Source organism: Pristiophorus japonicus, unplaced genomic scaffold (assembly GCF_044704955.1).
Source record: "Pristiophorus japonicus isolate sPriJap1 unplaced genomic scaffold, sPriJap1.hap1 HAP1_SCAFFOLD_457, whole genome shotgun sequence".
Taxonomy (NCBI): Eukaryota; Metazoa; Chordata; class Chondrichthyes; family Pristiophoridae; genus Pristiophorus; species Pristiophorus japonicus.
Window position 1 is genome coordinate 302,702 of NW_027254360.1, and position 24,275 is coordinate 326,976.

General features: G+C 52.8%; 1 protein-coding gene across 1 annotated transcript in view; it reads left to right on the forward strand.

Annotated features, from left to right (window-relative positions):
* Positions 1-24,275, forward strand: part of fbxo3 (F-box protein 3) — a 33,302-nt gene that overhangs the window by 7,095 nt on the left and 1,932 nt on the right. The window contains exons 2-8 of the mRNA XM_070873347.1: positions 110-224; positions 8,500-8,704; positions 9,561-9,606; positions 16,431-16,515; positions 16,749-16,871; positions 17,387-17,502; positions 17,747-17,937. Of these exons, the coding sequence (XP_070729448.1) occupies positions 110-224; positions 8,500-8,704; positions 9,561-9,606; positions 16,431-16,515; positions 16,749-16,871; positions 17,387-17,502; positions 17,747-17,937 (881 nt within the window). The remainder of the gene's footprint in view (positions 1-109; positions 225-8,499; positions 8,705-9,560; positions 9,607-16,430; positions 16,516-16,748; positions 16,872-17,386; positions 17,503-17,746; positions 17,938-24,275) is intronic.

Genomic DNA, 24,275 nt, shown 5'->3' on the forward strand with positions numbered 1-24,275 from the left:
GGGAGAGAGAGGTGTGGGAGAGGGAGAGAGGAGCACCCCCTCCACTGTTGGTCATTTGATGGGTTGTGTGTGAGAGGCTGAGAAAATGCCTGAAGTGCCGCTTCCCCAGCGGGTCTAACCGAACAAGAGTTGGACGCGGTCGAAGAACGGATTCACTTCAAGCTGCCGAATGATTACCGCTGCTCCCTCCGCATCCACAATGGGCAACGCCTCGTGGTCCCTGGGTAAGGTCTACCCGCGCCGTGAGCGTCTGGCGGTGTCCCCGGGATGTGGGGGGGGCAGTGTACGGGGTGTGTCCGGTGGGGGGGGGGGGGGGGGGGCAGTGTACGGGGTGTGTCCGTGGGGGAGGGGAGAGATAGTGTACGGGGTGTGTCCGGGGGGGGGTAGTGTACGGGGTGTGTCCGTGGGGGGGGGGAGAGATAGTGTACGGGGTGTGTCCGGGGTGGGGTAGTGTACGGGGTGTGTCCGGTGGGGGGGGGGGGGGGGATGCAGTGTACGGGGTGTGTCGGTGATGGGGGGGGGGGGGGAGAGACAGTGTACGGGGTGTGTCCGTGATGGGGGGGGGAGAGACAGTGTACGGGGTGTGTCCGTGATGGGGGGGGGAGAGACAGTGTACGGGGTGTGTCCGTGGGGGGGGGGGGGCAGTGTACGGGGTGTGTCCGTGGGGGGGGGGGAGAGATAGTGTACGGGGTGTGTCCGTGGAGGGGGGGGGGGCAGTGTACGGGGTGTGTCCGTGGGGGGGGGGGGGCAGTGTACGGGGTGTGTCCGTGGAGGGGGGGGGGGCAGTGTACGGGGTGTGTCCGTGGAGGGGGGGGGGGCAGTGTACGGGGTGTGTCCGTGGGGGGGGGGAGAGATAGTGTACGGGGTGTGTCCGGGGGGGGGGGGGGGGGGGGGGAGAGATAGTGTACGGGGTGTGTCCGGTGGGGGGGGGGGGGGGGGGGGGGCAGTGTACGGGGTGTGTCCGGTGGGGGGGGGGGCAGTGTACGGGGTGTGTCCGTGATGGGGGGGGAGAGATAGTGTACGGGGTGTGTCCGTGGAGGGGGGAGAGACAGTGTACGGGGTGTGTCCGTGGGGGGGGGGGAGAGATAGTGTACGGGGTGTGTCCGTGGGGGGGGGGGAGAGACAGTGTACGGGGTGTGTCCGTGGGGGGGGGGGAGAGACAGTGTACGGGGTGTGTCCGTGGGGGGGGGGGAGAGACAGTGTACGGGGTGTGTCCGTGGGGGGGGGGGGAGAGACAGTGTACGGGGTGTGTCCGTGGGGGGGGGGAGAGATAGTGTACGGGGTGTGTCCGGGGGGGGGGGGGGGGGGGGGTAGTGTACGGGGTGTGTCCGTGGGGGGGGGGGAGAGATAGTGTACGGGGTGTGTCGGTGATGGGGGGGGGGGGGTAGTGTACGGGGTGTGTCCGTGGAGGGGGGGGGGGGCAGTGTACGGGGTGTGTCCGTGGAGGGGGGGGGGGCAGTGTACGGGGTGTGTCCGTGGGGGGGGGGAGAGATAGTGTACGGGGTGTGTCCGTGATGGGGGGGGAGAGACAGTGTACGGGGTGTGTCGGTGATGGGGGGGGGAGAGACAGTGTACGGGGTGTGTCGGTGATGGGGGGGGGGGGTAGTGTACGGGGTGTGTCCGTGATGGGGGGGGGAGAGACAGTGTACGGGGTGTGTCCGTGATGGGGGGGGAGAGACAGTGTACGGGGTGTGTCCGGGGGGGGGGGTGGGGGAGATAGTGTACGGGGTGTGTCCGTGGGGGGGGGGGAGAGATAGTGTACGGGGTGTGTCCGGGGGGGGGGGGGGGGAGATAGTGTACGGGGTGTGTCCGTGGGGGGGGGGAGAGATAGTGTACGGGGTGTGTCCGGGGGGGGGGGGGGGAGATAGTGTACGGGGTGTGTCCGGGGGGGGGGGGGGGGAGATAGTGTACGGGGTGTGTCCGTGGGGGGGGGGGGAGATAGTGTACGGGGTGTGTCCGTGGGGGGGGGGGGGAGAGATAGTGTACGGGGTGTGTCCGTGGGGGGGGGGGAGATAGTGTACGGGGTGTGTCCGTGGGGGGGGGGGGAGAGATAGTGTACGGGGTGTGTCCGTGGGGGGGGGGGGGAGAGATAGTGTACGGGGTGTGTCCGTGGGGGGGGGGGGAGAGATAGTGTACGGGGTGTGTCCGGGGGGGGGGGGGGGGGAGATAGTGTACGGGGTGTGTCCGTGGGGGGGGGGGGAGAGATAGTGTACGGGGTGTGTCCGGGGGGGGGGGGGGGGGGAGATAGTGTACGGGGTGTGTCCGTGGGGGGGGGGGGGAGAGATAGTGTACGGGGTGTGTCCGGGGGGGGGGGGGGGGGGAGATAGTGTACGGGGTGTGTCCGTGGGGGGGGGGGGAGAGATAGTGTACGGGGTGTGTCCGGGGGGGGGGGGGGGGGGAGATAGTGTACGGGGTGTGTCCGTGGGGGGGGGGGGGAGAGATAGTGTACGGGGTGTGTCCGGGGGGGGGGGGGGGGAGATAGTGTACGGGGTGTGTCCGTGGGGGGGGGGGGAGAGATAGTGTACGGGGTGTGTCCGGGGGGGGGGGGGGGGGAGATAGTGTACGGGGTGTGTCCGTGGGGGGGTAGTGTACGGGGTGTGTCCGGGGGGGGGGGGGGGAGGCAGTGTACGGGGTGTGTCCGTGATGGGGGGGGAGGGGGGGGGCAGTGTACGGGGTGTGTCCGTGGAGGGGGGGGGGAAGAGACAGTGTACGGGGTGTGTCCGTGGAGGGGAGGGGGGGGGCAGTGTACGGGGTGTGTCCGTGGAGGGGAGGGGGGGGGCAGTGTACGGGGTGTGTCCGTGGAGGGGAGGGGGGGGGCAGTGTACGGGGTGTGTCCGTGGAGGGGAGGGGGGGGGCAGTGTACGGGGTGTGTCCGTGATGGGGGGGGGGAGAGACAGTGTACGGGGTGTGTCCGTGATGGGGGGGGAGAGACAGTGTACGGGGTGTGTCCGTGATGGGGGGGGAGAGACAGTGTACGGGGTGTGTCCGTGATGGGGGGGGAGAGACAGTGTACGGGGTGTGTCCGTGGAGGGGGGGGGGAAGAGACAGTGTACGGGGTGTGTCCGTGATGGGGGGGGGAGAGACAGTGTACGGGGTGTGTCCGTGATGGGGGGGGGAGAGACAGTGTACGGGGTGTGTCCGTGGAGGGGGGGGGGGGAAGAGACAGTGTACGGGGTGTGTCCGTGGAGGGGGGGGGGGGGAAGAGACAGTGTACGGGGTGTGTCCGAGGGGGGCAGTGCACGGGGTGTGTCCGGGTGGGGGCAGTGTACGGGGTGTGTCCGGGGGGGGGGGCAATGTACGGGGTGTGTCCGTGGAGGGGGGGTGGGCGAAGAGACAGTGTACGGGGTGTGTCCGAGGGGGGCAGTGCACGGGGTGTGTCCGGGTGGGGGCAGTGTACGGGGTGTGTCCGGGGGGGGGGGGGCAGTGTACGGGGTGTGTCCGGGGGGGTGGGGGGGCAGAGACAGTGTTCGGGGTGTGTCCGTGGGGAGGCAGTGTACGGGGTGTGTCCGGGGGGAGAGACAGTATCCGGGGGGCGGGGGGGGGGGGGGGGGAAGAGACAGTGTACGGGGTGTGTCCGGGGGGGGCAGAGACAGTGTCCGGGGGGGGCAGTGTACGGGGTGTGTCCGGGGGGAGAGACAGTATCCGGGGGGCGGGGGGGGGGGGGGGGGGGGGAAGAGACAGTGTACGGGGTGTGTCCGGGGGGGCAGAGACAGTGTCCGGGGGGGGCAGTGTTCGGGGTGTTTCCGGGGGGGGCAGTGTATGGGGTGTGTCCCAGGGGGGCAGTGTATGGGGTGTGTCCGGGGGGGGGCGGTGGGGGGACGACGCCAGTGTACGGGGTGTGTCGGGTGGGGGGGTTGGGGGAGAGTGTACAGAGACTTTGATACAAAGATGGGTGGGAAAGCAAGTTGTGAGGAGGACGCAATAAATCTGCAAAGGGATATAGACAGGCTCAGTGAGTGGCAGAAATTTGTCAGATGGAGTATAATGCGCCACTGCTGCTGCTCTGCCAGGGGAGGGTCAGCGAGCAGCCTGCAGTCGATACTTGACATCACATCATGATTTAATTTGATGAGTTTACTTTTACTTAAAGGGTTAATGATACTTAAGGGGTTGACAGTGGATGGGCAATGGCAGACATTTAGAGACTGCATGGATGAACTACAACAATTGTACATCCCTGTCTGGTGTAAAAATAAAAAAGGGAAGGTGGCTCAACCGTGGCTATCTAGGGAAATCAGGGATAGTATTAAAGCCAAGGAAGTGGCATACAAATTGGCCAGAAATAGCAGTGAACTTGGGGACTGGGAGAAATTTAGAATTCAGCAGAGGAGGACAAAGGGTTTGATTAGGGCAGAGAAAATAGAGTATGAGAAGAAGCTTGCAGGGAACATTAAGACGGATTGCAAAAGTTTCTATAGATTTGTAAAGAGAAAAAGGTTAGTAAAGACAAACGTAGGTCCCCTGCAGTCAGAATCAGGGGAAGTCATAATCGGGAACAAAGAAATGGCAGACCAATTGAACAAGTACTTTGGTTCGGTATTCACTAAGGAGGACACAAACATCTTTCCAGATATAAAAGGGGTCAGAGGGTCTAGTAAGAAGGAGGAACTGAGGGAAATCCTTATTAGTTGGGAAATTGTGTTGGGGAAATTGATGGGATTGAAGGCCGATAAATCCCCAGGGCCTGATGGACTGCATCCAAGAGTACTTAAGGAGGTGGCCTTGGAAATAGCGGATGCATTGACAGTCATTTTCCAACATTCCATAGACTCTGGATCAGTTCCTATGGAGTGGAGGGTCGCCAATGTAACCCCACTTTTTAAAAAAAGGAGGGAGAGAGAAAACACGGAAATGTAGACCGGTCAGCCTGACATCAGTAGTGGGTAAAATAATGGAATCAATTATTAAGGATGTCATAGCAGCGCATTTGGAAAGAGGTGACATGATGGGTCCAAGTCAGCATGGATTTGTGAAAAGGAAATCATGCTTGACAAATCTTTTGGAATATTTTGAGGATGTTTCCAGTAGAGTGGACAAGGGAGAACCAGTTGATGTGGTATATTTGGACTTTCAGAAGGCTTTCGACAAGGTACCACACAAGAGATTAATGTGCAAAGTTAAAGCACATGGGATTGGGGGTAGTGTGCTGACATGCATTGAGAACTGGTTGTCAGACAGGAAGCAAAGAGTAGGAGTAAATGGGTACTTTTCAGAATGGCAGGCAGTGACTAGTGGGGTACCGCAAGGTTCTGTGCTGGGGCCCCAGCTGTTTACATTGTACATTAATGATTTGGACGAGGGGATTAAATGTAGTATCTCCAAATTTGCGGATGACACGAAGTTGGGTGGCAGTGTGAGCTGCGAGGTGGATGCTATGAGACTGCAGAGCAACTTGGATAGGTTAGGTGAATGGGCAAATGCATGACAGATGAAGTACAATGTGGATAAATGTGAGGTTATCCACTTTGGTGGTAAAAACAGAGAGACAAACTATTATCTGATTGGTGACAGATTAGGAAAAGGGGAGGTGCAACGAGACCTGGGTGTACAGGGCCTTGGTGAGGCCACACCTGGAGTATTGTGTACAGTTTTGGTCTCCTAACTTGAGGAAGGACATTCTTGCTATTGAGGGAGTGCAGCGAAGGTTCACCAGACAGATTCCCGGGATGGCGGGACTGATATATCAAGAAAGACTGGATCAACTGGGCTTGTATTCACTGGAGTTCAGAAGAATGAGAGGGGATCTCAGAAACGTTTAAAATTCTGACGGGTTTAGACAGGTTAGATGCAGGAAGAATGTTCCTAATGTTGGGGAAGTCCAGAACCAGGGGTCACACTGTAAGGATAAGGGGTAAGCCATTTAGGACTGAGATAAGAAGAAACTTCTTCACCCAGAGAGTGGTGAACCTGTGGAATTCTCTACCACAGAAAGTTGTTGAGGCCAATTCACTAAATATATTCAAAAAGGAGTTAGATGTAGTCCTTACTACTAGGGGGATCAAGGGGTATGGCGAGAAAGTAGCAATGGGGTACTGAGGTTGCATGTTCAGCCATGAACTCATTGAATGGCGGTGCAGGCTCGAAGGGCCGAATGGCCTACTCCTGCACCTATTTTCTATGTTTCTATAATGCGGGAAAATGTGATATTATCCACTTCGGCAGAGAAAATAGAAAAGCAAATTATAATTTAAATGGAGAAAAATTACAAAGTGCTGCAGTACAGAGGGACCTTGGGGTCCTGGTGCATAAAACACAAATAGTTAGTATGCAGGTACAGCAAGGAATCGGGAAGGCAAATGGAATGTTGGCCTTTATTGCAAGGGGGATGGAATATAAAAGCAGAGAAGTCCTGCTACAACTGTACAGGGTATTGGTGAGGTCACACCTGGAGTACTGTGTACAGTTTTGGTCTCCATATTTAAGGAGGGATATACTTGCTACACCTCACAATCAACAAGCTCCCCGCTGGAGTGGAACTAAACTACAGAACCAGTGGGAAGCTGTTCAACCTTCGTCGCCTCTCGGCCAGATCCAAGACCACTCCAACCTCTGTCATCGAACTACAGTACGCGGACAATGCTTGCATCTGCGCACATTCAGAGGCTGAACTCCAAGCCTTCGTCAACATCTTCACCCAAGGCATACGAAAGTATGGGTCTTACACTAAACATCCGTACGACAAAGGTCCTCCACAAACCTGACCCCGCCACACAGCACTGCCCAACACTCATCAAGATCCACGGCGCTGCCCTGGACAACGTGGACCACTTTCCATACCTCGGGGGCCTATTATCAACAAGGGCAGACATCAACGACGAGGTTCAACACCGCCTCCAGTGCACCAGCGCAGCCTTCGGAAGAGAGTTTTCGAAGAGCAGGCCCTCAAATCTGGCACCAAGCTCATGATCTACAGGGCTGTAGTGATACCTGCCCTCCTGTATGGCTGAGACATGGACCATGTACAGTAAACACCTCATGTTGCTGGAGAAATATCACCAATGATGTCCCCGGCAGGGCAGACACACCAACGTTAGCGTCCTTGATCAGGCCAACATCCCCAGCATTGAAACACTGACCACACTTGACCAGCTCCGTTGGGCAGGCCACATTGTTCACATGCCCGACACAAGACTCCCAAAGCAAGCGCTATACTCTGAACTCGTACATGGCAAACGAGCCAAAGGTGGGTAGAGGAAACGTTACAAGGACACCCTCAAAGCCTCCCTGATAAAGTGCAACATCCCCACTGATACCTGGGAGTCCCTGGCCAAAGACTGCCCTAAGTGGAGGCAGTGCATCCGGGAGGGCACTGAGCACCTCGAGTCTCGTTGCCGAGTGCATGCAGAAATCAAGCGCAGGCAGCGGAAGGAGTGTGCGGCAAACCAGTCGCACCCACCCCTTCCCTCAACCACTGTCTCTCCCATCTGTGGCAGAGACCATCATTCCAATATTGGACTGTGCAGCCACCTGAGAACTCACTTTTAGAGTGGAAGCAAGTCTTCCTTAATTCTGAGGGACTGCCTTTGATGATGACTTGCTTTGGAGGCTGTTCAGAGAAGGTTCACTCGGTTGATTCCGGGGATGAGGGGGTTGATTTATGAGGATAGGTTGAGTAGGTTGGGCCTCTACTCATTGGAATTCAGAAGAATGAGAGGTGATCTCATCGAAATGTATAAGATTATGAGGGGGCTCGACAAGGTGGATGCGGAGAGAATGTTTCCACTGATGAGGGAGACTAGAACTAGGGGGCACAGTCTTAGAATAAGGGCCGCCCATTTAAAACGGAGATGAGGAATTTCTTCTCAGTGGGTTGTAAATCTGTGGAACTCTCTGCCCCAGAGAGCTGTGGAGGCTGGGTCATTGAATATATTTAAGGTGGAGATAGACAGATTTTTGAGTGATGAGAGTAAAGGGTTATGAGGAGCGGGCAGGGAAGTGGAGCTGAGTCCATGATCAGATCAGCCATGATCTTATTGAATGGTGGAGCAGGCTCGAGGGGCCGTATGGCTTATTCCTGCTCCTATTTCTTATGTTCTTATGTTCATTGTGTGACTATCAGTAATCTTCAGCTGTATCCTTTTCCGTTGACAGTTTGCTGTGTGGAATGTCCAAGGGCTGTATAAAGTGAACTCGAGCTGTGAGTACGTGGCACAGGCAGGTTAGCTGAGTAGCGTGTCTCGGATGAATAGCCTCCCAGCGTTTGGGCCTTTGAGAACAGTGGTTTTGTGGTTTGGGTACTGGCCAGCACCAGAGTTGCTACACTTGCCCGGTCTGGCCAACACGCGATTCTCAACCCACACAGTGTGTTGACTGAGGAGAGAGATGGGGGGAGTGGGCGGGAGAGAGGGTGGGGGGGGTGGGAGAGGGTGTGTTGGTACGGGGAGGAGGAGGGGGAGGTGGAGAGAGGGTGTGGGTGGAGGGGGGAGATGGCGAAAGGCTGCTGTCATATTAAGCAGGTAAGAGGCTGGGGTACTAAGGATCTCTTTCCCCACCCCACAGCCTGATGGGCAGTATGGCTCTGTCCAGTCACTATCGGTCCGAGGATCTGCTGGACATCGACACGGCTGCGGGGGGCTTCCAGCAACGCAAGGGCCTGAAGCACTGCCTCCCACTGACCTTCTGCATACACACTGGGCTGAGCCAGTACATGGCACTGGCTGAGGTGGAGGGGCGACGGCCATCCGACATCTTCTACCACTGTGTGGTAAGGAGCTGCGATTACAACACACACACCTCTCACTACCTCAGTGTGTCCCAAAGTGATTTACAACCAATGAAGTACTTTTGCCATGTACTCGATGTTTTAATGTAGGGTAGAAATCATGGCAGCCTATGTATGCACACAGCACGATCCCACAAACTGCTTGAAATAAGTGACCATATCGCCCCTCCGACAGTGCGGCGCTCCCTCAGTACTGCCCCTCCGACAGTGCGGCGCTCCCTCAGTACTGCCCCTCCGACAGTGCGGCGCTCCCTCAGTACTGCCCCTCCGACAGTGCGGCGCTCCCTCAGTACTGCCCCTCCGACAGTGCGGCGCTCCCTCAGTATTGCGCTAAAGTGTCAGCTTGCATTTGGTGCTGAAGTCTCCGGAGTCAGACTTGAAGCCACGACCTTGTGACTGGGTGAGGAGAGAGCTGGCACTGAGCCAAGTTGAGACTATAAGGAGTGTGTGTTGTCAGCCCCCTCCTTACCCTCGCAGCATCTGCTGTTGCTTTGTGGCCTATGCTGCTGTGTCCAAGAGTCTCCGCTCTCCCCAATTTTCCCCTCGACCATTCTGGAGCTCTGGCTGAGCAAGTGCCAGTCGACCCCAGCACCCACGGCCGCTAGCAATGCCTCAGTCTGTACTAGATGTTCCACACGTGGGACCTCCCTGTTCTGCTCACTTCAGCCCATCAATTCCTCCTCACGTGGGCTCTGGTATACTGATGGGCATGTGCTTGATCTGTGAGTGAAGTGTGCTGCTGTCTGTCAGTGCCCGGAGTGAGTGAGGTGTCTGCAGTATAGCTGCTGTCTGTCCTCGGTGCACGATCTGTGATTGACGTATCTGCTCTTTCCCGCAGGATCAAATGGCATCAGACCCCTCTGTGGTCGACATGTTCATCACAGGTATGGAACTCCATCGCGTACTCCTCATTGTGCAAAAAGAAAGGCCTGGAATCGCAGCGATTCAAGCGGACTTTGATTTCCCTGTGAGGAATCACACGACAATCTCGTCACGTGTGACCTCGATCTCCTCCGAGGCTGCTGGAGACGTCTGCTGTTCCAGAATATTCCGTTTTATCATTGCAGAGTTGCAGTATTCTATTGTCAGCTTAACCGTTGTCTTTGTCACTGCTGTGTGTGCGCTCACCGTGCCCTGTCACTGCTGTGTCTGCGCTCACCGTGCCCTGTCACTGCTGTGTGTGCGCTCACCGTGCCCTGTCACTGCTGTGTGTGCGCTCACCGTGCCCTGTCACTGCTGACTGGGGCCAGTGTATGCTCAGCACACAGTGTAACCAGGCCTGTCACTGTGCTCAGAGCACATTAGGCGGTGGTCCGACCAGCAGTCGTCAGTTCCTGTCATGACGTGGGTGATGCACACGTCTTGACAGTGCCTCGCTCGGATGATGACGTAGTCAAGCAGATGCCAGTGCTTGGAGTGAGGGTATTGCCATGAAGCTTTGTATTTGTCCTTCTTACGGAACAAAGTATTGGTTGTGATGAGGACGTGTTCTAAGCATTTCGTCAGGAGGAGAGTGCCATTGGAGTTGATTTTCCCTGCCCCCTCTCTGCAGATCACGCCTCCCCAGGTCAGAGGTCAGTGTCCTTTCCGACTCTGCTGTCGAAGTTGCCGAGGAGGATCAGCTTGTTGCTCGTTGGGACTGGGAACAGGGATTGTTCGAGGCTGGAGTAGAATTCCTCCTTGGTCTCGTCTGCAGCTTTGTGTTGGGGCATACGCACTAAAGACTGTAGCACAGTGGTTCCGGACTAGGCTGAGCCGAAGAGTCAGGAGGCGTTCGTTTATCCCGCAGGGGGAGTCTCTGAGACGGCCCACTAGCTCGTTTTTTATGGCGAAGCCAACCCCATGGAGGCAGCGTTCTGCTTCTGGTTTGCCTTTCCAGAAGAAGGTGTAGCCACCACCTTGTTCTTTGAGCTGGCCTTCCCCTTCCCGCCGGGTCTCGCTTAGGGCGGTGATGTCAAACATAGAAACATAGAAAATAGGTGCAGGAGTAAGCCATTCGGCCCTTCGAGCCTGCACCACCATTCAATGAGATCATGGCTGATCAGTACCCCTTTCCTGCTTTCTCTCCATACCCCTTGATCCCTTTAGACATAAGAGCCATATCTAACTCCCTCTTGAATATATCCAATGAACTGGCATCAACAACAACTCTGGTCGGGAATTCCACAGATTAACAACTCTCTGAATGAAGAGAGTTCTCATCTCAGTCCTAAATGGCCTACCCCATATCCGAAGACTGTGTACCCCGGTTCTGGACTTCCCCAACATCGGGAACATTATTCCCGCATCTAACCTGTCCTATCAGAATCTTCTACGTTTCTATGAGATCACCTCTCATCCTTCTAAACTCCAGTGAATAAAGAAAGGCCCAGTTGATCCAGTCTCTCCTCATATGTCAGTCCAGCCATCCCTGGAATCAGTCTGGTGAACCTTCGCTGCACTCCCTCAATAACAAGAACGTCCTTCCTCAGATTAGGAGACCAAAACTGAACACAATATTCCAGGTGAGGCCTCACCAAAGCCCTGTACAGCTGCAGTAAGACCTCCCTGCTCCTATACTCAAATCCCCTAGCTATGAAGGCCAACATACCATTTGCCTGCTTCACCGCCTGCTGTACCTACATGCCAACTTTCAATGACTGATGAACCATGACACCCAGGTCTCGCTGCACCTTCCCTTTTCCTAGTCTGCCGCCATTCAGATAATATTCTGCCTTCGTGTTTTTGCCCCCAAAATGGATAACCTCACATTTATCCACATTATACTGCATCTGCCATGCATTTGCCTACTCACCTAACCTGTCCAAGTCACCCTGCAGCCTCTTAGCATCCTCCTCACAGCTCACACCGCCACCCAGTTTAGTGTCATCTGCAAACTTGGAGATATTGCACTCAATTCCTTCATCTAAATCGTTCATGTATATTGTAAAGAGCTGGGGTCCCAGCACTGAGCCCTGCGGCACTCCACTAGTCACTGCCTGCCATTCTGAAAAGGACCCATTTATCCCGACTCTCTGCCTCCTATCTGCCAACCAGTTCTCTCCATATCAGTACACTTTCCCCAATACCATGTGCTTTGATTTTACACACCAATCTCTTGTGCGGGATCTTGTCAAAAGTCTTTTAAAAGTCCAAATACATCACCTCCACTGGTTCTCCCTTGTCCACTCTGCTAGTTACATCCTCAAAAAATTCCAGAAGATTCGTCGAGCATGATTTCCCTTTCATAAATCCATGCTGACTTGGACCGATCCTGTCACTGCTTTCCAAATGCACTGCTATTTCTTAATGATTGATTCCAACATTTTACCTACTACTGATGTCAGACGATCCGGTCTATAATTACCCATTTTCTCTCTGTCCTTTTTTAAAAAGTGGTGTTATATTAGCTACCCTCCAGTCCATAGGAACTGATCCAGAGTCGATGGATTGTTGGAAAATGATCACCAATGCATCCACTATTTCTAGGGCCACTTCCTTAAGTACTCTGGGATGCAGACTATCAGGCCTCGGGAATTTATCGGCCTTCAATCCCATCAATTTCCCTAACACCACTTCCCATCTAATAAGGATATCCTTCAGTTCCTCCTCCTCTCCTCCTCACTCGACCCACTGTCCCCTAGTACATCCGGAAGGTTATTTGTGTCTTCCTTCGTGAAGACAGAACCGAAGTATTTGTTCAATTGGTCTGCCATTTCTTTGTTCCCCCTTATAAATTCACCTGAATCCGACTGCAAGGGATGTTTGTCTTTACTAATCTTTTTCTCTTCACATACTTATAGAAGCTTTTGCAGTCAGTTTTTATGTTCGCTGCAAGCTTCCTCTCGTACTCTCTTTCCCCTCTTAATTAAACCCTTAGTCCTCCTCTGTTGAATTCTAAATTTCTCCCAGTCCTCAGGTTTGTTGCTTTTTCTAGCCAATTTATATGCCTGTTCCTTGGTTTTAACACTATCCTTAATTTCCCTTGTTAGCCACGGTTGAGCTACCTTCCCCGTTTTATTTTTACTCCAGACAGGGATGTACAATTGCTGAAGTTCATCCATGTGATCTTTAAATGTTTGCCATTGCTTATCCACCGTCAACCTTTTAAGTATCCTTTGCCAGTCTATAGCCAATTCACGTCTCATGCCATCGAAGTTACCTTTCCTTAAGTTCAGGACCCTAGTTTCCGAATTAACTATGTCACTCTCCATCTTAATAAAGAATTCTACCATATTATGGTCACTCTTCCCCAAGGGGCCTCGCACAACAAGATTGCTAATTAGTCCCTTCTCATTACACATCACCCAGTCTAGGATAGCCTGCTCTCTAGTTGGTTCCTCGACATATTGGTCTGGAAAACCATCCCTAATACACTCCAGGAAATCCTCCTCCACCGCATTGCTACTAGTTAGGTTAGCTCAATCGATACGTAGATTAAAGTCGCCCATAATAACTGCTGTACCTTTATTGCACACATCCCTTATTTCTTGTTTGATGCTGTCCCCAACCTCACTACTACTGTTTGGTGGTCTGTACACAAGTCCCACTAGTGTTTTCTGCCCTTTGGCATTCCGCAGCTCCACCCATACCGATTCCACATCATCCAGGCTAATGTCCCTCCTTACTATTGCATTAATTTCCTCTTTAATCAGCAACGCCACCCCACCTCCTTTTCCTTTCTGTCTATCTTTCCTAAATGTTGAATACCCCTGGATGTTGTGTTCCCAGCCTTGGTCACCCTGGAGCCATGTCTCCGTAATGCCAATTACATCATATCCGTTAACTGCTGTCTGCGCAGTTAATTTGTCCACCTTATTCCGAGTACTCCTCGCATTGAGGCACAGAGCCTTCAGGCTTGTCTTTTTAACACACTTTGCCCCTTTAGAATTTTGCTGTAATGTGGCCCTTTTTGTTTTTTGCCTTGGCTTTCTCTGCCCTCCACTTTTACTATTCTTCTTTCTATCTTTTGCTTCTGCCTACATTTTATTTCCCTCTATCTCCCTGCATGTCGAAAAGCCTAAGTTCCCAGGCAACGATTGTGGTGCGGCGTTCCGGCCTGTTGCTGTTAGGGTTGTCCATGAGGGACCTGACGTTCCAGGGCCCGAACTTCATCTTAAAGTGTGGAAGATGCCTGTGCCTGAATTCTTTTAACGTGGCGTGGCTGTTGCACACCAGCTACCACACGGGGTAATCAATATTGCCCCAAAATAGCGACGGCAACAGAAACAATGCCGTAGGGAAATTAACGCCAGAGCGCTGAAAGATTCCGCTAAGAAAGCCCTATTCAGCCAGTGCCTCGCTACCAACCTGATGACTTCCAGAGACGCAGAGTGCCCACAACACCTGGTGAACCCTTAAGGCCTCCATAATCAGCACCTGCAAAGAGGTGCTCAGTCACTCGACTAGGAAACACTGAGACTGGTTTGACGAGAACGACTAGGAGATCCAGGAGCTAATTAACCGCAAGCCCAAGGCATTCTTGGACTGGAAGCAGCAACACAATTCGAGGGCAAGAAAGCAGCTCTACAGACGACTGAAGGCTGAGGTCTAACAGAAAACACACGACCTAAAGAACAGATGGTGGGTGGAGAAAGCACAGGAGATCCAGCAGCTGGCCGACAACCATAACGTGCGAGGATTCTTCAGTGCAACCCAAGGCCCCACCCTACTGCTGGCCAAGAACGGAGAGGTGCTCATTAAGGACAGAGAGGCAGTCAGTGCCTGCTGGAAAGAGTACTTCAAGAATGTCCTCAACCGAGACTGTCTTGGACACGAGTGTCCCCGACTCCATCCCATAGCATGCTACCTGCCATCATCTCAGTACAACCCCAGCCCGGCACGAGGTTGAAACGGCCATCAGACAATTGAAGGACAAGTCGTCAGGAGCAGATGGAACCTCGCCGAAACACTAAAACATGGCGGAGAGGCAGTACTAGCACGGATCCATGGCCTCATCCCTCATCTGGAAGGAGATCGTGACGGGAGATCTCAACCATTGTAATTGTGACCATCTTCAGGAATGGTGACAAGTCCGACTGGTAACTACAAAGGAATCTCCCTGCTGTCGATCACTGGGAAAGTCATCGCAAGAAACCTCTTGAATCGCCACCTCCCTGTGGCTGAAGAGCTCCTCCCAGAGTTAAAATGCACATTCCGCCCACTAAGGGTCACAATGGACATAATCTTCACCGCGCGGCAGATACAAGAGAAATGCAGGGAACAGCACCAACCCCTGTACATGGCCGCCTTTGACCTCACAAAAGCCTTCGACACGTCAACCATGAGGGATTATGGAGCGTCCTCCTCAGGCTGCACTCAAAAGTTTGTCACCGTCCTCCGCCTGTCCCACGATGACATGCAAGCCATGATCCTGACCAACGGATCCATCACAGACCCATTCCATGTTCGGACTGGGGTCAAGCAGGGCTGCGTCATTGCACCAACCCTCTTCTCGATCTTCCTTACTGCATCCATCTCCCCCTCGGCAAGCTCCCCGCTGGAGTGGAGCTGAATTACAGGATAAACGGGAATCTGTTCAACCTCTGCCACCTCCAGGCCAGATCCAAGGTCGCCCCATCCTCCGTCATTGAATTACAGTACGCTGACGACGCTTGCGTCTGCGCACACTCAGAGACTGAACTCCAAACCTTCACCGAGATGTACGAAAGCATAGGCCTTGCACTAAACATCCGTAAGACAAAGGTTCTTCACCAACCTGACCCCACCACACAGCACTGCCCCCCCGCCCCCCCGGTTATCAAAATCCACGGCACGGCCTTGGACAACGTGGACCAATTTCCATACCTCAGGAGCCTACTATCAGTAAGAGCAGACATTGACTATGAGGTCCAACACGGCCTCCAGTGTGCCAGCACAGCCTTCGGTCGCCTGAGGAAAAGAGTGAAGACCAGGACTTCAAACCTGGCACCAAGCCCATGGTCTACAGAGCAGTGGTGATATCCACCTTCCTATACACTTCAGAGACATGGACTATGTACAGCAGACACATCAAAGAAGTATCACCAGCGCTGCCTCCGCAAAATCCTACAAATCCATTGGTAGAATAGGCACACCAATGACAGTGTTCTCGCTCAGGCCCACATCCCCAGCATCGAAGCACTGACCATACTTGATCAGCTCCGTTGGACGGGCCACATTGCCCGCATGCCCGACACGAGACTCCCAAAACAAACGCTCTACTCGGAATTCCGACATGGCAAGCGAGCCCCAGGTTGGCAGAAGAAACCTTCAAAGACACCTTCAAAGCTTCCCTGATAAAGTGCAACATCCCCACTGACACCTGGGAGTTCCTGGCCAAAGACCAACCTAAGTGGAGGAAGAGCATCCGGGAAGGCGCTGAGCACCTCGAGTCTCGTCGCCGAGAGCATGCAGAAACCAAGCGCAGGCAGCGGAAGGAGCGTGCGGCAAACCAAACTCCCCACCCAGCCGTTCCTTCAACCACTGTCTGTCCCACCTGTGACAGAGGCTGTGGGTCACGTGTCGGACTGTACAGTCACCCGAGAACTCATTTCCAGTGTGGAAGCACGTCTTCCTCGACTTCGAGGGACTGCTGCTGGTGATGAAGCTCAGTAGTGTATCGGTCACTGCAGGGTCTGCTCGTCCCTCTATTACCTGATTGTTCTCCAGCACTGACCATTAATAGATCTGACTGTGTGTAATATAAGGTCAGGCAGCGAAGGGTTAATAGTTCTTGTCCTGTTCACAGGCTCCTCCTTCACACAGTGGTTCACCTCGTATGTGCATAATGTAACGTCAGGAGCGTATCCCATCATTCGGGACCAGATCTTCCGGTGAGCGGGAGTGGGCTGGGGAGCGGGCCCGGGGCTGGGGAGCGGGCTGGGGGGCGCAGGGGGCGGGGAGTGGGCCCGGAGATGGGGAGTGGGCCCAGGGAGCGGGGATGGGGTCGGGGTTAGGTGCACTGTGTGTCGCTATCTCGATCACGATCTCACCAGTCTCTGTGGTTGTGTGCTGTGTCGGTCTGTGTTGTCAGCTCATTCTGTTAACGTGCTTCCCTATTCCTCAGGTACGTCCATGACGAGAGATGTGTGGCTCGAACAGATGACATTATCATTTCGGTGTCCACCTCCTTTCTGCCGGAGCTGAGCTCGGTGCACCCACCACATTACTTCTTCTCCTACAGGATCAGGTATGCTGGGCCTGGTGGTGTGGTCTGTGCGGGGCAGGGCTGTACTGTGGGAGGAGCAGTACTGTGGGGGGGGCAGTACTGTGGGAGCCCCGTACTGAGGAGGTGCCGCACTGTCGGAGGGACAGTACTGAGGGAGCGCCGCACTGTCGGAGGGGCAGTATTGAGGGAGTGCTGCACTGTCGCATGAGATGTTAAACTGAGGCCCCGTCTGCCTTCTAAGAACCCATGGCATTATTTTGAAGAAGGGATGGGGAATTGTCCCTCGTCTTCGCCAATATTTATCCCTCAACCAACATCACTAACAGCTCATTTTGGTGCTTGTTGACCGTGTACTGATGGTGCGCTGTGTCCATTAAATGTAAATGCTTGTGATGTTTTGTAACATACTGCTAATGCAGAATGCGATTGCTGAAAGGGTGTTTGGGATTGTGAGCCTGTTAATCCCTGCAGTGATTTTCAAGACAAATTAAAGGCTCTCAAAGAGCTTAATGGGCGCTGTGCCGCTTCCCCTGCAGGATCGAGATGCTGAAGGATGCCTCACCGGACCATGCCTGCCAACTGGACAGTCGCTACTGGAAGATAACCAATCAGAATGGAGATGTCGAGGAGGTCCAGGGACGTGGAGTAGTGGGTACGGAGGGTCAGGGGGGACCGGGCAGGGTGAGGGAGGTGGAGGGAAGGGACCGGGCAGGAAGGGAGGGAGGGGAAGGGCCGGTGGGGGATCGGACTGTGCAGTCTCCAGCAAGCAACTGGGTCAACAACCAGACTTTCAGATGTAGCTAAGGATGTCTGTTTCCCACTTTGATATGTTGAGTTATCTCTCAGCCTCTCTCTCTCTCTCTCTCTCTCTCTCTCTCTCTCTATCTCTGCCCTAGGGGAGTTCCCGGTGCTGCGTCCCGGCAGTGTGCATGAGTACACCAGCTGCACCACCTTCACCACACCCTCGGGGTACATGGAAGGCTACTACACTTTCCACACTTTCTCCAAGGACAAGCACACCTTCAACGTTGCCATTCCAAGATTCTACATGGTGTGCCCGCCATTCCGAGGGTCAATTGGTCGGCAGGTGGGTGCAGTGTGAGTCACAATCGGTGTGGTCAGAGGGTTAGAGTACCAGAGAGCTCGGTGTCGGACGGTTAGAGTACTAGAGAGCTCGGTGTCGAAGGGTTAGAGTACTAGAGAGCTCGGTGTCGGACGGTTAGAGTACTAGAGAGCTCGGTGTCGAAGGGTTAGAGTACTAGAGAGCTCGGTGTCGAAGGGTTAGAGTACTAGAGAGCTCGGTGTCGAAGGGTTAGAGTACTAGAGAGCTCGGTGTCGAAGGGTTGGAGTACCAGAGAGCTCGGTGTCGAAGGGTTAGAGTACTAGAGAGCTCGGTGTCGAAGGGTTAGAGTACCAGAGAGCTCGGTGTCGAAGGGCTAGAGTACTAGAGAGCTCGGTGTCGAAGGGTTAGAGTACTAGAGAGCTCGGTGTCGGACGGTTAGAGTACTAGAGAGCTCGGTGTCGAAGGGTTAGAGTACTAGAGAGCTCGGTGTCGAAGGGTTAGAGTACTAGAGAGCTCGGTGTCGAAGGGTTAGAGTACTAGAGAGCTCGGTGTCGAAGGGTTAGAGTACCAGAGAGCTCGGTGTCGAAGGGTTAGAGTACTAGAGAGCTCGGTGTCGAAGGGTTAGAGTAGTAGAGAGCTCGGTGTCGAAGGGTTAGAGTAGTAGAGAGCTCGGTGTCGGACGGTTAGAGTACTAGAGAGCTCGGTGTCGAAGGGTTAGAGTACTAGAGAGCTCGGTGTCGAAGGGTTAGAGTACTAGAGAGCTCGGTGTCGAAGGGTTAGAGTACTAGAGAGCTCGGTGTCAGAGGGTTAGAGTACTAGAGAGCTCGGTGTCGGACGGTTAGAGTACTAGAGAGCTCGGTGTCGAAGGGTTAGAGTAGTAGAGAGCTCGGTGTCGGACGGTTAGAGTACTAGAGAGCTCGGTGTCGAAGGGTTAGAGTACTAGAGAGCCCGGTGTCGGAGGGTTCGAGTATTAGAGAGCTCCGTGTGAAGGGTTCGAGTATTAGAGAGCTCCGTGTGAAGGGTTAGAGTATTCGAGAGCTCCGTGTGAAGGGTTAGAGTATTAGAGAGCTTGGTGTCGTAGGGTTAGCGTATTAGAGAGCCCGGTGTCGGAGGGTTAGAGTATTAGACGGCCCGGTGTCAAAAGGTTAGAGTACTAGATGGCCCGGTGACCTCAGTGGGGGGAATATGACTTGTCATTGGTAGTTTGGAACCTGACCATTGCCCTCTGCTGTATGAGTCAATACTGCTGCTTACTGGGCATTGATGGCCTCACTATATGTGTGTCATGTATGTACTTTAGGGATCACTGGCCACTAGATGATGTCACTATTGGAGGCCATTGGGCTGGATGCACATGTGTGCAGCCCAAGAATAAAAGGCCAGCAGTTTTGTATATGAGTCACTTTGGGCCTTAATAAAGCAGAGCCAAGGTTATACCTCTTGGAGTTAAACAGTACTCAGTCTAACAGTTATTGCATACACAACATTTGGCGACGAGGCAACAAGAACCTTCCCATGCAACAATGAGCACAATTGGATTGTTAGAGCGATTTGTGGAAGGAGAAGATTGGACAGACTTTGTGAGCCGTTTGAGCCAGTTCTTCGTGACCAACAAAATGGAGGAGGTCGGCGACGCAGATCGGCGCCGGGCGATGCTCCTCACGGTTTGCGGTCCAAAAATTTATGGTCTGATAATCTACTCCTGCCTATGAGTCCAACAGAGAAGACGTATGAAGAATTGTGTACACTGGTACAGGACCACCTTAAGCCAGGCGAAGGTATCATCATCTCGAGATACAGATTTTACACGCACGTTCGTTCAGAGGGCCAGAATGCGGCGGAATGAGACGTCTAGTGGGACCGTGTAAGTTCAGGGCTGTATTGGCCGACATGCTGCGGGACCTCTTTGTAATCAACATCAACCACGAGGTGATCCTGCGTAAACTACTGGCGGTGGAGATGTTGGATTTGAACAGGGCCATCACGATCGCTCAGTCATGCATGACGACAGATAGAAGTCTAAAGCAGATATCAGTAAAAAATCGAAACTCGGCAAGTACTGTAAATATGATTGATTCAGCGTTCGCCAGAGCGGCACATGGCAGGGCCTACCCGACTGCATACGCGAAACCTGCAGCTGCCCCAAAGTCTGCCAGCGGGAATGCATCCGATTTCTCTGTGTTGACGTTGTGGTGAAAATCACCAGCACCAGCAGTGTCAGTTTAAGCAATATAGTTAGTTGCAAAGGCTGTCTGAGAGTGGGGCATCTCCAGCGCAAGTGTCCGCAGATGAGCAAGCGTGCTGTGACACCACGTCGAGGATGATGGTCAGACTAGCGTGGATCCGGATACACAATCCGAGATAGCACAGGAGGAAGTGTATGGACTGTACTCATTCCTAACTAAGAGCAAACTGATCATGATCAACGTGAAATTTAATGGGGTACTGGTATCGATGGAACTGGACATGGGGGCGAGTCAATCGATAATGAGCCAGAGGGCACTCAACTAAGGCTGAGAGGCCCAGGCTGAATCCAGTCAATGGCCAAGTTGCGCAAGTGTTGTATGACTGGGTGTTGTGTAACGAGAGAGGATTAATTAGCAATCTCGTTGTGCGAGGCCCCTTGGGGAAGAGTGACCATAATATGGTGGAATTCTGCATTAGGATGGAGAATGAAACAGTTAATTCAGAGACCATGGTCCAGAACTTAAAGAAGGGTAACTTTGAAGGTATGAGGCGTGAATTGGCTAGGATAGATTGGCGAATGATACTTAAGGGGTTGACAGTGGATGCGCAATGGCAGACATTTAGAGACTGCATGGATGAACTACAACAATTATACATACCTGTCTGGCGTAAAAATAAAAAAGGGAAGATGGCTCAACCGTGGCTATCAAGGGAAATCAGGGATAGTATTAAAGCCAAGGAAGTGGCATACAAATTGGCCAGAAATAGCAGCGAACCCGTGGACTGGGAGAAATTTAGAACTCGGCAAAGGAGGACAAAGGGTTTGATTAGGGCAGGGAAAATAGAGTACGAGAGGAAGCTTGCAGGGAACATTAAGACGGATTGCAAAATCTTCTATTGATATGTAAAGAAAAAAAGGTTAGTAAAGACAAACGTAGGTCCCCTGCAGTCAGAATCAGGGGAAGTCATAACGGGGAACAAAGAAATGGCAGACCAATTGAACAAGTACTTTGGTTCGGTATTCACTAAGGAGAACACAAACAACCTTCCAGATATAAAACGGGTCAGAGGGTCTAGTAAGAAGGAGGAACTGAGGGAAATCCTTATTAGTCGGGAAATTGTGTTGGGGAAATTGATGGGATTGAAGGCCAATAAATCCCCAGGGCCTGATGGACTGCATCCCAGAGTACTTAAGGAGGTGGCCTTGGAAATAACGGATGCATTGACAGTCATTTTCCAACATTCCATAGACTCTGGATCAGTTCCTATGGAGTGGAGGGTAGCCAATGTAACCCCACTTTTTAAAAAAGGAGGGAGAGAGAAAACTGAATTATCGACCGGTCAGCCTGACATCGGTAGTGGGTAAAATGATGGAATCAATTATTAAGGATGTCATAGCAGCGCATTTGGAAAGAGGTGACATGATGGGTCCAAGTCAGCATGGATTTGTGAAAGGGAAATCATGCTTGACAAATCTTGAATTTTTTGAGGCTGTTTCCAGTAGAGTGGACAAGGGAGAACCAGTTGACGTGGTGTATTTGGACTTTCAGAAGGCTTTCAACAAGGCCCCACACAAGAGATTAATGTGCAAAGTTAAAGCACATGGATTGGGGGTAGTGTGCTGACGTGGATTGAGAACTGGTTGGCAGACAGGAAGCAAAGAGTAGAAGTAAATGGGTACTTTTCAGAATGGCAGGCAGTGACTAGTGGGTACTGCAAGGTTCTGTGCTGGGTCCCCAGCTGTTTACATTGTGCATTAATGATTTAGACGAGGGGATTAAATGTAGTATCTCCAAATTTGCGGATGACACTAAGTTGGGTGGCAGTGTGAGCTGCGAGGAGGATGCTATGAGGCTGCAGAGTGACCTTGGATAGGTTAGGTGAGTGGGCAAATGCATGGCAGATGAAGTATAATGTGGATACATGTGAGGTTATCCACTTTGGTGGTAAAAACAGAGAGACAGACTATTATCTGAATGGTGACAGATTAGGAAAAGGGGAGGTGCAACGAGACATGGGTGTCATTGTACATCAAGTCAGTGAAGGTTGGCATGCAGGTACAGCAAGCAGTTAAGAAAGGAAATGGCATGTTGGCCTTCATAGCGAGGGGATTTGAGTACAGGGGCAGGGAGGTGTTACTACAGTTGTACAGGGTCTTAGTGAGGCCACACCTGGAGTATTGTGTACAGTTTTGGTCTCCTAACTTGAGGAAGGACATTCCTGCTATTGAGGGAGTGCAGCGAAGGTTCACCAGACTGATTCCCGGGATGGCGGGACTGACATATCAAGAAAGATTGGATCAACTGGGCTTGTATTCACTGGAGTTCAGAAGAATGAGAGTGGATCTCATAGAAACGTTTAAAATTCTGACATGTTTAGACAGGTTCGATGCAGGAAGAATGTTCCCAATGTTGGGGAAGTCCAGAACCAGGGGTCACAGTCTAAGGATAATGGATAAGCCATTTCGGACCGAGATGAGGAGAAACTTCTTCACCCAGAGAGTGGTGAACCTGTGGAATTCTCTCCCACAGGAAGTTGTTGAGGCCAATTCACTAAATATATTCAAAAAGGAGTTAGATGAAGTCCTTACTACTAGGGGGATCAAGGGGTATGGCGAGAAAGCAGGAATGGAGTACTGAAGTTGCATGTTCAGCCATGAACTCATTGAATGGCGGTGCAGGCTCGAAGGACCGAATGGCCTACTGCACCTAGTTTCTATGTTTCTATGACGGTGCGGTTCACGAGTTACCGCTATGGATTGTCCCAGGCAATGGCCCAACACTGTTCGGCAGGAACTGTCTTGAAAAAATCCGATGCGATTGGAACATCAAGTCGTTGTCGGCGGAGGATGATACTCCATGTGCCCAAGTGCTGAGCAAGTTCCCCTTGCTGTTTGAACCAGGCATCGGCAATTTCACGGGAGCCAAGGTGAAGATCCACGTGGACTCAGATGCAAGACCGGTCCATCATAAAGCTCGGGCAGTTCCGTACATGATGAGGGAGAAGGTCGAAATCGAACTGGACAGACTCCAGCGTGAAGGGATCATATCACCGGTTAAACTTAATGAATGAGCCAGCCCCATTGTTCCTCTGCTGAAAAGTGATGGCACAGTCAGAATCTGTGGAGACGACGAGGCTACGATCAACAGGGTTTCGAAACAGGATCATGGGTCGTGACTCCGAGGAACATCTGAACAACCTGGAAGAGGTTCTACATGGTCTGGACGAAGTGGGACTCAGACTGAAACGCTCGAAGTGCGTCTTCATGGCACCAGAGTTCGAATTCCTGGGGAGGAAAATTGTTGACGGCATCAGGCTCACGGACGCGAAAACCAAGTCCATCAAGAATGCACCCAAGCCTCAGAATGTGACTGAGCTGCATTCGTTCCTGGGTCTACTCAACTACTTCGGTAACTTCCTACCTAAATTGAGCACCTTATTAGAACCACTGCACGTGCGGCTAAGAAAAGGCGACAACTGGGTGTGGGGTGCGTCTCAAGACAAAGCTTTTGAGAAAGCCACTAATCTGCTTCACTCTAACAAGCTGCTGGTACATTATGACCCATGTAAACGCTTAGTGTTGGCCTGTGATGCTTCGTCATATGGAATTGGTTGCGTACTCCAACAAGCTAATGAGTCGGGTAAACTTCAACCAGTCGCGTTTGCTTCAAAAAGTTTGTCTAAAGCGGATAGAGCAGACAGCATGGTAGAGAAAGAAGCACTTGCCTGTGTGTATGGGGTTAAAAAGATGCATCAGTACCTGTTTGGTCTTCGGTTTGAACTGGAGACAGATCACAAGCTGCTCATTTCACTGTTCTCTGAGAACAAAGGTATCAATACCCAATGCTTCATCCCACATCCAGAGGTGGGCACTGACATTATCCGCTTATGATTGTCATTCACCACAGACCTGCCACCGAGAATTGTGCCGATGCTTTGAGCCATCTGCCGTTGCCCACACCAGAGGTAGAAACGTCACAACCGGCGGACCTATTGTTAGTTATAGATGCTTTTGAGAGTGAAGGAACCTCTGTCACATCTCAACAAGTTAAGACCTGGACCAGCCAGGACCCGATTTTATCAGTGGTGAAGAGTTGCATCCTCAAAGGTGATTGGTCTGCCATACCCAAGCAAATTTGCCAGGAGACTTACATTCATCGCAAAGACGAACTGTC